This window comes from Artemia franciscana, chromosome 20 (assembly GCF_032884065.1).
Source record: "Artemia franciscana chromosome 20, ASM3288406v1, whole genome shotgun sequence".
Taxonomy (NCBI): domain Eukaryota; kingdom Metazoa; phylum Arthropoda; class Branchiopoda; order Anostraca; family Artemiidae; genus Artemia; species Artemia franciscana.
The window spans coordinates 1,815,939-1,830,643 of NC_088882.1; the positions used below are offsets into that span (position 1 = coordinate 1,815,939).

Here is a 14,705-nt window from a genome sequence, read left to right on the forward strand (position 1 = left end):
AGTAGCAGCAATTTTATTTATTATTGGCGGTGGTTTTATTTGTTTTTAGTTTAGTGTTTTTTCTTTTTATCTTGTGCTGAGGACGTCTAGTTTAGATACAGGCGAAATATCCCCGTTTGTGTCATCTCTGTGTCAATGATGAGATGACTGCATGAAGCTCCTTTTCTGTAACCGCACGAACACGATGTTTGGGTTTAATTTCAGCTAATTTCTTTTGTATATATGGTTGACTTTAATGTGTTTTTTTCTGTACTTCTATTTGTTCTTGCACAGATATGGGTGACAATATGGGCTACTACAAGCGGCCACTTCTGTAAACATATAATTCTTTTTTCTATCTATGTATTTGTACTTCTATTTATATCTATCTATGTTTTTGCGCAGGGATGGGCTACTACAAGCGGCTACTTCTATAAACATACAATTCTTTTTTCCATCTATGTATTTGTACTTCTATTTATATCTATCTATGTTTTTGCACTGGGAGGGGCTACAATATGGGCTACTACTAGTGGCTACTTCTATAAACATATAATTATTTTTTCTATCTATGTATTTATACTTCTATTTATATCTATCTATGGTTTTGCACAGGGAGGGGTTACAATTGGTTTATGACAATGGGGCTACTACAATATGACAATATGATTTCCATAACAACCTGCTTCTATGATTTTCATCTGTTTATAAGATTTCATATATTTGTACTTCTATTTTTTATCTATCTGTGCCTTTGCACAGGAAGGGGTTACAATAAGGTTATGGAAACTTTTTTTTTTTTTTTTTACTGAGTACTTTTTCATAATCCCTCCAGTGAAGTTAAATTTCAAGTTCCCATGTCGTGTGTTTCATAAGAAATTTTAGTGGTCTTGTTGAGGAATCGTCTTCGCCTTTCTAATCTGGTCAACTTTCATTTAGAATGATCAGAACTTCTTAATTGAGTAAGTTCCTCTCTACTTAACTTTGGTTGAGTTTTTTTTTTTTTTTTTTTTTTAAAAAAAGTCTCCATAAGGGCTAAGGGATAAAGTTGCTATAAGGTCTAAAAGATGGTAGATATTGATGACATTCCACTAGCAAAATCAGCTGTTGAAAATTAGTAAACAATCTGAAAAATAAAGCTATATTAACTCACTGCTCCTATTTGAATTTTAATATATTTCAGTTGAATATGAAATAATTTCAATGTTAATGCCTTTAATATAAATTTTTAATATTTAAATATTTGGTATTTAAATACGTGATTCAAATTTCTATATTGAATTATTTACATTTATATAAATATTATTATAATTCAAATCCTATAGTTCAATATTTAAATTTAATTTAGTATTTACTGAAGTAATTTAATATTTAATATAGTCGTTAAAATTAATTTCATTTTAATATATTTTTAATATATTTATAAATTATCATATCTAAATTGTATTTAATTTTTCCTGTTGCTTCTGCATAGTAACCAGACTATGTAGTCTTTTATTGTGTCTCTTCGCATGTTATTTTTTTTTTGCAAACTATTAAGGCCAAGCCCTTTTTTTATTGCGTTTCTTTCCCAGGGTTCAAACTGTTTGACATATTTTTATTTTATTTGACATATATTTTATTTATTTTATATATATATTTTATTTATTTTTTATTTGGTGTCTCTTCCCTAGGGTTCAAACTGTTTGAAATATTTTATTATTTGACATAGCGCAACTATTTGCACAATATTTTGAAATAGTCGTTTGCAAGTATCATTCAAGGACGTTCGATATTATAAATATCATTTTGAGTCTCAGCGTCGTATGATTATCTCCTAGATAAAAGGCTCATTAGAAAATGTTCCCAGCGCCCCACAGAACCGTTATTTAAATATTTTATATTTTGAACATTTAAATACTTTAATATGTTATTTAAATATTTTAATTACTTGTAATACTTTTTTTTTTATTCAGAAATTCAGCATCTGTTCTACGCAAAAGAAAATGATTGGGGATTTAGCCACTTTATGTCCTGGGCTGACATCTGTGATCCGGATAAAGGCTACATTAAAGATGATTGTGTTATCCTAGAGGTGAGGCTATTTTTTGACTTTGAAGCTTAGTTTAAATATTAAGAGTAATAATCTACTCGAATTGATCCTAAATCAAGCCTCTGGCTGGAGTTGAATGATGCTTTGTCAGCCGAATTTCACGTTGCCTTATAAAAAATGAACATTAAAATCTGTCAAAAAGGGCATATTAAAGATGGCTCTGCTACTTAGAGACAAGGGAATTTACTATTTTAAAGCTATATTCAACATTAAGTTAGTTTACCGAGTAGGGAACTTAAAATTTTACTTCAAAAGATAGGAGATAAGATAAAATATTTATTTTAAAAAATCAATATCACAAGAAACAAAGTGTCGAATCCGTATATCAGGGCCTAAAATGAAAAGCAAGAGAAAAACATCAAAATAAGTCTAAAAACAACAATACACTTATGGACGTTCGATACCGTATACATTTTATTTTGCAATTTTCAGCCTCGGCTGACAGTCTCAAAGACAAATGGCCTATTACTAAATATTCCCAGCAACATAGGAAACTTCCAAAGAAATTTTGGTAATAATTGATAAAGATCATATGTCAACAGTTGGAAAAGCTAACGAGAGTGTAGTTTTAAATAAAGAAAAATAATACCTCATTAATTGTTAAGCAAAACGCTGTGTTTTCAGTATACATAAATAATATGTCTCCTATGTCGGTAAAGATTTAATCAAGGGGGTCAGCAAAACAGGAAGCGTCAGAAAATGTCAAGTTATTAAATGACACTTTTGCCCAAAAGAATCAGTTGACTTCTGATGCTCACATTAGTTTGATTTGTTCCATTAGTTCGTTTTGTTTGATTGAACTATTAGTTCGATTTGTTTTCTTTATGCCCATCTTCCGATAGGCTCTTACCTCCCAATATATCCTTGAAAATTATAACTATCGAAAATTTGGACCTATTTTATGTATTTACGTTTATGTTTTGTATTTTGTATATATTTAATCGAACAAGTGTGTAAATTTTGCAATATTATGTGATTTTAGGAGTTCAATTACTATACTATGTAAGTCAACATCTGTATTAGTAATAGTCCGATCAGAAGTTTAGAAGTAAAAGTGACTTCTAGAAGATATGTTATTCATTTGACAACAAGGTCAACAGTGGATCGAATTCGAATTCAGATCGATTTCGAGGGATGGGACTAAGGGACCTGACGCTTATAGGGGACTAAGAGACCTTAGCTCTTAGTTAGGTCTTAGCTTTAGCATTACTAAACTGTTCAGTTTCAAGACGCCTTTAACTTAAAACAGGAAAATTAGCTCTCCGCAAAAGGGGGCGGAAAGAAAGAAGAAAGAAAAGAAAAGGAAGAAAAAGAAAAGTGGGATGTAAAAACTTATATCCCTTATCAATAAAACTTATAAAATAAAAACCTATTTTCTTTGTCACCTTCTTGAAACAGAGGAATAACCAATGCACCTTTCAAGCAATTAGGGTAATTAGCAATTAGGAGATCTTCCTATACTTCATATAAACCAAGAATATGTGCGGAATCATCACTTTAGTCTACAAGTCCTGACCGAATGTAAGCAGAGCACGGCTTCCCAAATTCCAAATTGTTGATATCAGATCGGGATATCTTTGCTAAATTATTACTAATCTTTTCTAAATAATTACTAAATTACACAGGTAAATCCAAATTTCTAAGATTTATTAAAAAGCCAAAAACAAATGACTAGATAGAATTGGAAAATTTTTCCTTCTTGTTGGGTAAATACTGGGTAAATTTTGGAAAGATATCGAGTCCATTCCATCTCCTGTTTTTTTCTGTTATTTTTTTCATATTTTTCGAAGTATCCTCGAATACCAGTGATCTCACTGGTTGAAGATAAATTGATATATCACCACTTTCTTCAGTAAGCAAATTCTGGTTTGTACCATCATCTCTTTTACACTGCATAGATGTCGATAAAACCCTACTTCTGAAAAGTGGGTACACAGGTTATTAGTCATATCGTTGTCTGATTCCCAAGGCTAATTACTCGGAATTATTCGTTCACTATTTGGGCTTATTACCGACTTAATCAGTTGCCAAATGGAAGTTTGAAATTCCATTCAGTATTATATTTTTTATCCAGTTACTTGGAAAGCATCGTTGCTTGGAAAGTGTCTTCCTGTTTTAGTTTCAGTATTTGATTTAAGGTTTGGTTTTTATATTATCCTTCTGATTTTTATCTGTAATTTTTTTATTATTCTGCACTGAAGACGTTCAAGGGGAGATCTTGTCCCTAATATTTATATAGTCCTCTTCGTTTTCTTTTCAGTGGCTTTCTCCTCGTTTCTTTCTTCTTTAGATTTATTTCGTTTTGTCAAGTTTTAGCCGAAATTCCTTTACTTTGCGTAATAATCCATTTTTGTTTTTCTTGAAAGACTATTTAATTCTTTATAATGTTCTTTATCAAATGCTGAGCTTGCTATTGCGCACCTTTTATACATCTCTTGCTCTTTTTTTTCATTGAGGCTTTTTTATTGTTATTTTATTGTTATTGTATTGTTTGTTATTATACATCTCTTGCTCTCTTTTCTTTTTTCTTGCTTTTTTTTCCTTCTGTAATCCAAGGTCTAATTGGTAACTTTTGCCTATCTTTGCTTAACTCCAAGCACTCTTGAAATAATAATTTTAATTTATCGTACATTTACCAAATTTAATATCCATGTAGTATCCTGAAGAAATTCAAAATCTGCACTTTCAAGTTTCCGGCGAACTTCAAAGGCACACAATTTATTAGTTGAGGTTAGGACTAATTATTCTAGGAATAGATATTGCAATACCGAAATGGTCGGGTACACTTCTAATAACTACTGTAGGGCTCAAATTTATAAAAATTCTGTCAATTATATATTCCGAATTTTTTGTTACCCGTATACATACATTAGTGCAGGATAAAAACCAAAATTTATGCTATTTCTATCAACCACATTTAAATCAATATCAAAATCTCCAATAATAAAATAAGGCAATGTTCCCAAAACATCATCAACCAATTCTATAAATAATTTTTGAGACCACATTGGCCAAGCATGAGATGACAAAGAAGAAAATATTCGTAAAGACGAGAAAACAAGGATAAAAGCGCCAATGAAAAATGGAAGAAAACTATGCAACTATTTTGGTTGAGACCTCCGTTCGATCGTCTACATTACAAATTCAAATAATAAAAAATGCAGATAAAAGTCCACAAGACAATATAAAAACACGAACCTCACAGCAAACACTAAATTTAAGGAACACCATTTCCGAGTAACGATGCAATAAATTTTTACACATAAATTTTTGTGTTTTTCCCCTTTTTTTCTTTTTATTTTTTTTTTTTTTGGTTTTTACCTTTTTTTTAGTTTTTTCTTTTTCTTTTTAGTTTTTTTTGAAGTTTTTACCTTTTTTTATTCATTTTTTCAGTTTTGTTTTTCTCCTTTATTTTTCAGTTTTTTCCTTTTTTTCTTTTTTTTCTTTTTTAGTTTTTTAGTTTTTTTATTAATTTTTAGTTTTTTTTTCTTTTTAGTTTTTTTGTAGTTTTTACCTTTTTTTAGCTTTTTTTAGTTTTTTTTTTTTTGCAGATAAAATATCTCTATTCCCATCGTCTATTTCTTACGCCCTCGTCTATTTAGACGAGATGATAAAGGGGTAAGAATGAAAGAGTTACCCTTTCATCGTTAGAAACACTGCAATCGCTACTAATATTTGATAGGCAACTCTTGCGTTTCAGAAGACCCTATCATCTCTGTATTGCACATTTAATTATAACACATCTATAGGTTTCTATATGTCTATAGGTCTAACTCGTCTATAGGTTTCATTAAGGAAATGTGTCAGTGCTGAATTATTTTTTTCATATCTCAGAGTTCGTGGAACATGTCTATAGACGTCTAACACGTCTATAGACGTCTAACACGTCTAACGTCGTATAGACGTCTAACACGTCTATAGGTTTCATTAAGGAAATGTGTCAGTGCTGAATTATTTTTTTCATATCTCAGAGTTCGTGGAACACGTCTATAGACGTCTAACACGTCTATAGACGTCTAACGTCGTATAGACGTCTAACACGTCTATAGGTTTCATTAAGGAAATGTGTCAGTGCTGAATTATTTTTTTCATATCTCAGAGTTCGTGGAACACGTCTATAGACGTCTAACACGTCTATAGACGTCTAACACGTCTAAGGTCGTATAGACGTCTAACACGTCTATAGGTTTCATTAAGGAAATGTGTCAGTGCTGAATTATTTTTTTCATATCTCAGAGTTCGTGGAACACGTCTATAGACGTCTAACACGTCTAACGTCGTATAGACGTCTAACACGTCTATAGGTTTCATTAAGGAAATGTGTCAGTGCTGAATTATTTTTTTCATATCTCAGAGTTTGTGGAACACGTCTATAGACGTCTAACACGTCTATAGACGTCTAACACGTCTATAGACGTCTAACACGTCTAAGGTCGTATAGACGTCTAACACGTCTATAGGTTTCATTAAGGAAATGTGTCAGTGCTGAATTATTTTTTTCATATCTCAGAGTTCGTGGAACACGTCTATAGACGTCTAACACGTCTATAGGTTTCATTAAGGAAATGTGTCAGTGCTGAATTATTTTTTCATATCTCAGAGTTCGTGGAACAAGTGAATGGGATCAGAATCATATATATATTTTTTACCAAGTTTGTAGTAATTCGCTTTGATATCATCAACATTCGGGTTATCTTGAAATTACTGCTGTATTAAGCAAAATTTCGTAGACAATTTGCTTATAAATACTACCAACTACGCCCTCTACTTTATTTTAATAAAGATTAAATTTGGAATACCACAAAATGATTATAACCGTTAGAATATTTGTTTGAAATTTTGCGCCTCTAAATTTTCTGCGCCCGCTGGAAGTCAACCCTCTCCTTTTCCCCATAAAACATCCTCTTATTGAAGAACTTAGTTATGTTTTGTATTTTTTTTTTGCTCTTGTTTTTTCTTCTTTTTTCTGTTTCTCTTTAGTTTATGTTCCGTCTTTTTCTTTTATGTCAGGTTTGCAAATGAGTAACGGTAATAAAAGGAGAAAAAATGTTAGGTGTGTAGTATTGTTATTTATTAAGAATTTGCATTAGTAAATGGATAAAACCTATTGTTAATTTGTTATTATTATTATTTGTTATTGTTATTGTTAACATAATAACAATTGTTATTTGTTATTTGTTATTGTTAATTTGTTATTATATTATTATTATTTGTTATTGTTATTGTTAACATAATAACAATTGCTATTTGTTATTTGTTATTGTTAATTTGTTATTATATTATTATTATTTGTTATTGTTATTGTTAACATAATAACAATTGTTATTTGTTATTTGTTATTGTTAATTTGTTATTATATTATTATTATTTGTTATTGTTATTGTTAACATAATAACAATTGTTATTTGTTATTGTTAATTTGTTATTATATTATTATTATTTGTTATTGTTATTGTTAACATAATAACAATTGTTATTTGTTATTTGTTATTGTTAATTTGTTATTATATTATTATTTTTTTTTATTGTTATTGTTAACATAATAACAATTGTTATTTGTTATTTGTTATTGTTAATTTGTTATTATATTATTATTATTTGTTATTGTTATTGTTAACATAATAACAATTGTTATTTGTTATTGTTAATTTGTTATTATATTATTATTATTTGTTATTGTTATTGTTAACATAATAACAATTGTTATTTGTTATTGTTAATTTGTTATTATATTATTATTATTTGTTATTGTTATTGTTAACATAATAACAATTGTTATTTGTTATTGTTAATTTGTTATTATATTATTATTATTTGTTATTGTTATTGTTAACATAATAACAATTGTTATTTGTTATTTGTTATTGTTAATTTGTTATTATATTATTATTATTTGTTATTGTTATTGTTAACATAATAACATTTGTTATTTGTTATTGTTAATTTGTTATTATATTATTATTATTTGTTATTGTTATTGTTAACATAATAACAATTGTTATTTGTTATTTGTTATTGTTAATTTGTTATTATATTATTATTATTTGTTATTGTTATTGTTAACATAATAACAATTGTTATTTGTTATTGTTAATTTGTCATTATATTATTATTATTTGTTATTGATATTGTTAACATAATAACAATTGTTATTTGTTATTGTTAATTTGTTATTATATTATTATTATTTGTTATTGTTATTGTTAACTTAATAACAATTGTTATTTGTTATTTGTTATTGTTAATTTGTTATTATATTATTACTATTTGTTATTGTTATTGTTAACATAATAACAATTGTTATTTGTTATTTGTTATTGTTAATTTGTTATTATATTATTATTATTTGTTATTGTTATTGTTAACATAATAACAAATGTTATTTGTTATTTGTTATTGTTAATTTGTTATTATATTATTATTATTTGTTATTGTTATTGTTAACATAATAACAATTGTTATTTGTTATTTGTTATTGTTAATTTGTTATTATATTATTATTATTTGTTATTGTTATTGTTAACATAATAACAATTGTTATTTGTTATTTGTTATTGTTAATTTGTTATTATATTATTATTATTTGTTATTGTTATTGTTAACATAATAACAATTGTTATTTGTTATTGTTAATTTGTTATTATATTATTATTATTTGTTATTATTGTTATTTGTTAATCATTGGCAGCGCAATAGTGCTGTCTAAGTAAAGAGCGACGCGGACACAATGTATTATTTATTTATTTTTATTCATTTTTATTTTTTGGTTTTAGAACAGGTCACTTCGTATGGAAGGAATTGTCGTAGGAACTTCGAAAAGGGCTCATTTGATTGGAAATCAAAATTGCTTGTACCTTTTTTAATAGCCAAAAGTAATTGGAGGGTAACAAACACCCCTCCCACGCAACACACACCATTTCCCCAAGCACATCCAGCCAAAATTTCGAATAGCCATTTAGTTCAACATAGTTGAGAGGTTCAGAAATTATGTCTTTGAAAATGACATAACCACAGCCCTCAGGACAAGGGTTGTAAGTAATGCAACTCCTTGTTTGTATAGACATAGTATAATGTGATTGAGAAACGTATACATGTTTGAACTTTACTTTCCAAGAAGACGAAGGGTATTCAGGTGAGCCTTTCAGAGAATGTTGAGGGGAGTTTTGAACTAAATCAAAACACATTTTTGTGTAGGGATTGTTAAAAGGGTGCAACACAGGAATAACAGAGTCGGGAAATTATAAGGGAGATGATCAAAAAGGCGATCTTTACATGCTATCAATACTTCTACAACTATCACCACTAATACTACCACACTACTCCATTTATAGTATTAAGGAATAATTTGAACTAAATCAAAAGACACTATGTGCTGATTTGGGTATTAAGTTGAAACTTTCAGAGAATACTTAAAGGGGAAGATCATCTCACTAAAAGGAAATATGTCAACACTACTGCTAATACTACTGTTACTGTCAACACTACTGCTAATGTCAACTAATGTCAACACTACTGCTAATACTACTGTAATCTCAACACTACTGCTAATACTACTGTTACTGTCAACACTTTTGCTAATGTCAACTAATGTCAATACTGTAATGTCAACACTACTGCTAATATCAATACTGTAATGTCAACACTACTGCTAATACTACTGTTACTGTCAACACTACTGCTAATGTCAACTAATGTCAATACTGTAATGTCAATACTGCTAATGTCAATACTGTAATGTCAGCACTACTGCTAATACTACTGTTACTGCTGCATTCACTACTACTACTTCTACCTCTATTGCAACTGCTTGAACATACAGGTTATCAAATCAGCAATGGCTAATTGTATTAAATTGAAACTTCCAGGACTTGATGAGAGGGTTGACCAGAAGACACTAGGTTAATACAATTGCTGCAAGTAGTACTACCGCTATTCAATACTATTGCTAGTAATATTAATACTACTACTGTGACTACTATTTTAACTATACCTAAGGAATTGAAGGTGGAATTTTCAAGAAATTTTGAGGGGGGAAGATGAACTGAATCAGAACACGCCGTCTGTATGAAAGTTGTCAAAAGGATGTAACAGCAATATCTTAGGAACAGTTTGTTGTGTGAAGTTGAAACTAAAAGGGCTTGTTGTGAGGGATGTTGAACTAACCAAAAGAAAATATTTGCATCCTAATGCTACTGCTTCAACTCATAATACTGCTACTATTACTTATTACTACTTCTATTACTACTACTTCCACTAAAGCTTAGGCTACTACAATTAGTTCTACAGCTACTACTACTACTACTATTGCTTTTAAAACTATGGATATTAAGGCGAAAAATTTGGGATATATAAAAACTTTATGGAACTAATTCGATCACCATTCTATAACAGCTAGGAATATCATTGAAACTTTTAAAGGAGCTGATTCAATTCAAAGTTAGCAGTCCTGGTGCCCTTTTTAAGAGTAACAAGAGATTGGAGGGCAAGCAGCCCTTCTCAAGCCCATTCATTTTTGAAACGCATCCAGTCAAAATTTTGAGCCTGCCATTTTGTTCAGCATAGTAAAACGGTCCATCAACTATGTCTTTAGGGATCTTAGGGATGTCAACCCCACACAATTACGTGATTGGTTCATTATTCTTTAAAACTAAATGTTGCTTTAAAATAAATTAAAAGGCATTGTGTTTATGGTTCCCAATTGACACCTCAAAAATATGTCGAGAATGACTGGGGCCATAAAGTTGAAACTTTTGGGGATACTACTATTACTGCTTCTGCTCTTACAGTTAAAATAAATAAAAAGAGTAAGCGTATCCAGGTTGTCAAAGAGCATAGATAGAATCTTTTGGGAATGGTAATAAGTTTTATTTTTCAGGTCTACTTCAATAGCTATAAAATTGACTTTAAAAATACTGTCTGTGTCAGGATTCAAAATTATTGAAAAAAATTTTCCAACATACAAATAGCAACCCATACTATGGATTCTTAAAGAAAAAACTGAAAATATATCAAATGTTATTTTTTCCATGGAAAAGACTATGTCACTAAAAAACAAACAGAAATTAATTTCAAATTTTTTTTTTATAAAACGACTTTTTCAAAGAAAAGTAGATTTCCATTAAGCCAAGAATGAGGCAAAATAAAGTAAAATAATCTTCTAACAATATTCTAAAGTTTAGTAAAACTGCTACAAATCACTATCAGTAGATAAAGGAAAATCAGGACGAACACAAATTAGTGTAAACAGCCGATTCAGGCTCAAAACGAGCAAAAATTAACATGAGTAGGGTTGATAAACTCCATTCGTTGTCAAGACCAGAACACAATTTGTGTTTTACTGAAAATACATTTGAAATGTTTTCACTCTTCCTACTTTCATAAAAAAAAGATCATAACTTTAAGGAACAAATATATGTCAATCAAACCGACAATCCATGATCGTTTGTGTGTCTGTATATATATATATATATATATATATATATATATATATATATATATATATATATATATATATATATATATATATATATATATATATATATATATATATAATGAAAAGAGATATCACCAATGCAACAGCACAAACACATAAAAAAAAGAGACAGAAGGAGAAAAGGAAGACTGTTTTCCTAAATTAGTGACTAATATAGACCAGCACTTGAATGAGGCCTTAACCCTACTCATCCATACAATCACATAGGTCAAGCAGCATAGCCAAACATAATCAACCATAAAGAATAATCCATGGACAGGCAGTCGTGTCGTCAATAAATATAAGTCGTCATTTACCAAACAATAGAAAAAATAATAAAGACAAATAATTCAGAGGCAACAACCCAACACAAGGGCTCATCAGGAGAATACACTGGCCTATAGGGTTTCGCCACTTTAAATTCTCTACCCAGCCAAGTGTTGTGGCTACCACAGAATATCCATGGCATCCCCGTGTCAGGTATCACCCCCAAAATACATGCCTATAAAAAAAAACAGCAAATGTAAAACAACCAAGTAACACCAAAACAAGCATATCCTGCTAATATATCCCTCTTTTTAGCAACAATAGGTAAACTAAATATGATAAAATTTACCAAATCACAAATATTAACACATTGCAAAACAAAAATTTATGAACTAAACAATTATAGAATTCATCTTTACCATGTGGCTATTTAAAAAAAAAAATCCGCTCTATTAGAAACACAATTCAAAATAAATGGCGCTGCATCATCATTTGTCGAACCTCCGAAATTAGTTGAAAATTTCTTTAAGTATTTCCAGATAATTCTTTTGATATTTATTTAAAAGTTCGTTATAATGAAAACTAAATTTTTTAAATTGCCAAGTTAATTTATTTGCAGAAAAACCTCTTGATATCAATTTTTGGCTTAAGATTTTACATCTATTTTTAAAATCAATATAATTACTACAAATCCTTGCATAACGAAGTAACTGTGAGAAAAACGCAGAATATGTGATATTTGAGTGTATATTACTTTCAGGGAATGAGAAACTAATCACTTCAAAATGAAAATCATCCGTTTTATTATACATTTTAAAACTTAATTTATTATTATCACAAATAATAACATTTAAATCTCAGAAATGATCTTCATGACCAGCGCCATGACTAGGCACAATCTGTAAGAAAAGCTATTAAGCGGGAAAAAAATATTTATTTGGTGGTAATTTAGCCCATGAACCTCGTACTGGGTTGCTAGTGACTTTTTTTTTGTACAAAGATTAAGTAGTGTGTACTAGTTTGAAATTGTGTTTTCAAATACCATCTTGCTCTTTATAAATTGGAAGAAGGGACTAGTTTTTCCTAGTGGAAGATAAGTTATTAATGAGAAGTGTAGTTTGATTTTGAATATATTGTAAAGAAACGCAAATCAGCGATAGCTGTCAAGTTTTTGCTATTAAACTTGCCTTCTACTACTACTACTTCTAAAATAAACAGCTCGTTTAATATGTTTTATTAAACGTATTTAATATGTATTAGTAACGTAAACGTATTTAATATGTAATAAGTATTAATATGTAATATTAATACGTAATAAGTAAAATTAATATGTATTAATATGTATTAATAATGTATTAATTAATAATTAATTAATTAATATGTATTAATTAATAATGTATTAATTAATAATTAATTAATTAATATGTATTAATTAATAATTAATTTATTATTAATAATATGTATTATTAATAATGTATTAATAAAATTAATAATGTATTAATATGTAATAAGTAAAACGTATTTAATATGTTTTTTAATACTATTTACAGGTCCATGTGGCAGCCGAAGCCCCTCATGGTGTCAGTTGGGACTCGAAGAAGCATACTGGCTATGTAGGTTTGAAAAATCAAGGAGCCACATGTTATATGAATAGTCTTCTGCAAACACTCTATTTCACAAATCAGCTAAAAAAGGTAAGACAACAGAAAAATTTTTCGGGGTCAATAAATCAGCAAAAAAAGGTAAGACAAGAGCAAAATTTTTATTAAGACCCTTTCTCCTCATGACTAACTCGGTTCAATCAATTTCAAGTTCGCCGATTTTTTTCTATTCTGAACAAGTAAATAAGATTAATATATTTTTCCAAATTTCTGTTTTTAGTTTTTAATGGCACTTGGTATTTACCAAGTGACATATAGCAATCGAAAATTCTGTCAGTCTCTCGGTCTGTCTGTCGGTCCCGGTTTTGCTAGTTTAGGCACTTCCAAATAAGCTAGGACGATGAAATTTGGCAGCCGTATCAGGGACCAGACCAGATTAAATTGGAAATAGTTGTTTCCTCGATTCGACCATCTGGGGGGGGGGAGTGGGGGGATGGTTAGTTCGGAAAAATTACAAAAAATGGGGTATTTTTAACTTACGAACGGGTGATCAGATTTTAATGAAATTTGATATTTAGAAGGATATCGTGTCTCAGAGCTCTATTTTAAATCCCGACCGGATCCATTGACATTGGGGGGACTTGGAGGGGGGAACCTAAAATCTTGGAGAACCCTTAGAGTGGAGGGATCGGGATGAGACTTGGTGGTAAAAATAAGCACAAGTCCTAGATACGTGATTGAGATAACCGGAACGGTTCTGCTCTCTTTGAGGGAGTGGGGGGGATAATTAGGAAAAATTAGAAAAAAATGAGATACTTGTAACTTACGAAAGGATGATCAGATCTTAATGGAATTTGATATTTAGAAGGATCTTGTGCTTCAGAGCTCTTGTTTTAAATCCTGGCCAGATCCGGTGACATTGGGGGGAGCTTGAGGGGGAAACCGGAAATCTTGAAAAACGTAAAAATTGAGGTATCTTTATCTTACGAATGGGTGATTGGATCTTAAGGAAACTTGATATATAGAAATATCTTATGTCTCAGATGCTCCATTTTCAATTCGAATTGGATATGGGGACATAGGGGGCTAGAGGGGGGAAACAGAAATCTTGGAAACCGGATATCTTGGAAAACGCTTAGAGTGGAGAGATCAGCATGAAACTTAATTGGAACAATAAGCACAGTTGGGGGGGGACTGTTAAATCGGAAAAATTAGAAAAATTGAGGTATTTTTAACTTAAGAACGGGTGACTGGAGCTCGATGAAATTTGATATTTAGAAGGAACTTATGTCTC

General features: G+C 29.7%; 1 protein-coding gene across 2 annotated transcripts in view; it reads left to right on the plus strand.

Moving 5' to 3' along the window:
- Positions 1–14,705, plus strand: part of LOC136040264 (ubiquitin carboxyl-terminal hydrolase 7-like) — a 95,447-nt gene that overhangs the window by 16,733 nt on the left and 64,009 nt on the right. For both annotated transcript variants that reach the window (XM_065724487.1, XM_065724488.1), the window contains exons 4-5: positions 1,935–2,053; positions 13,361–13,504. In XM_065724487.1, coding sequence (XP_065580559.1) covers positions 1,935–2,053; positions 13,361–13,504 — 263 coding nt within the window. The remainder of the gene's footprint in view (positions 1–1,934; positions 2,054–13,360; positions 13,505–14,705) is intronic.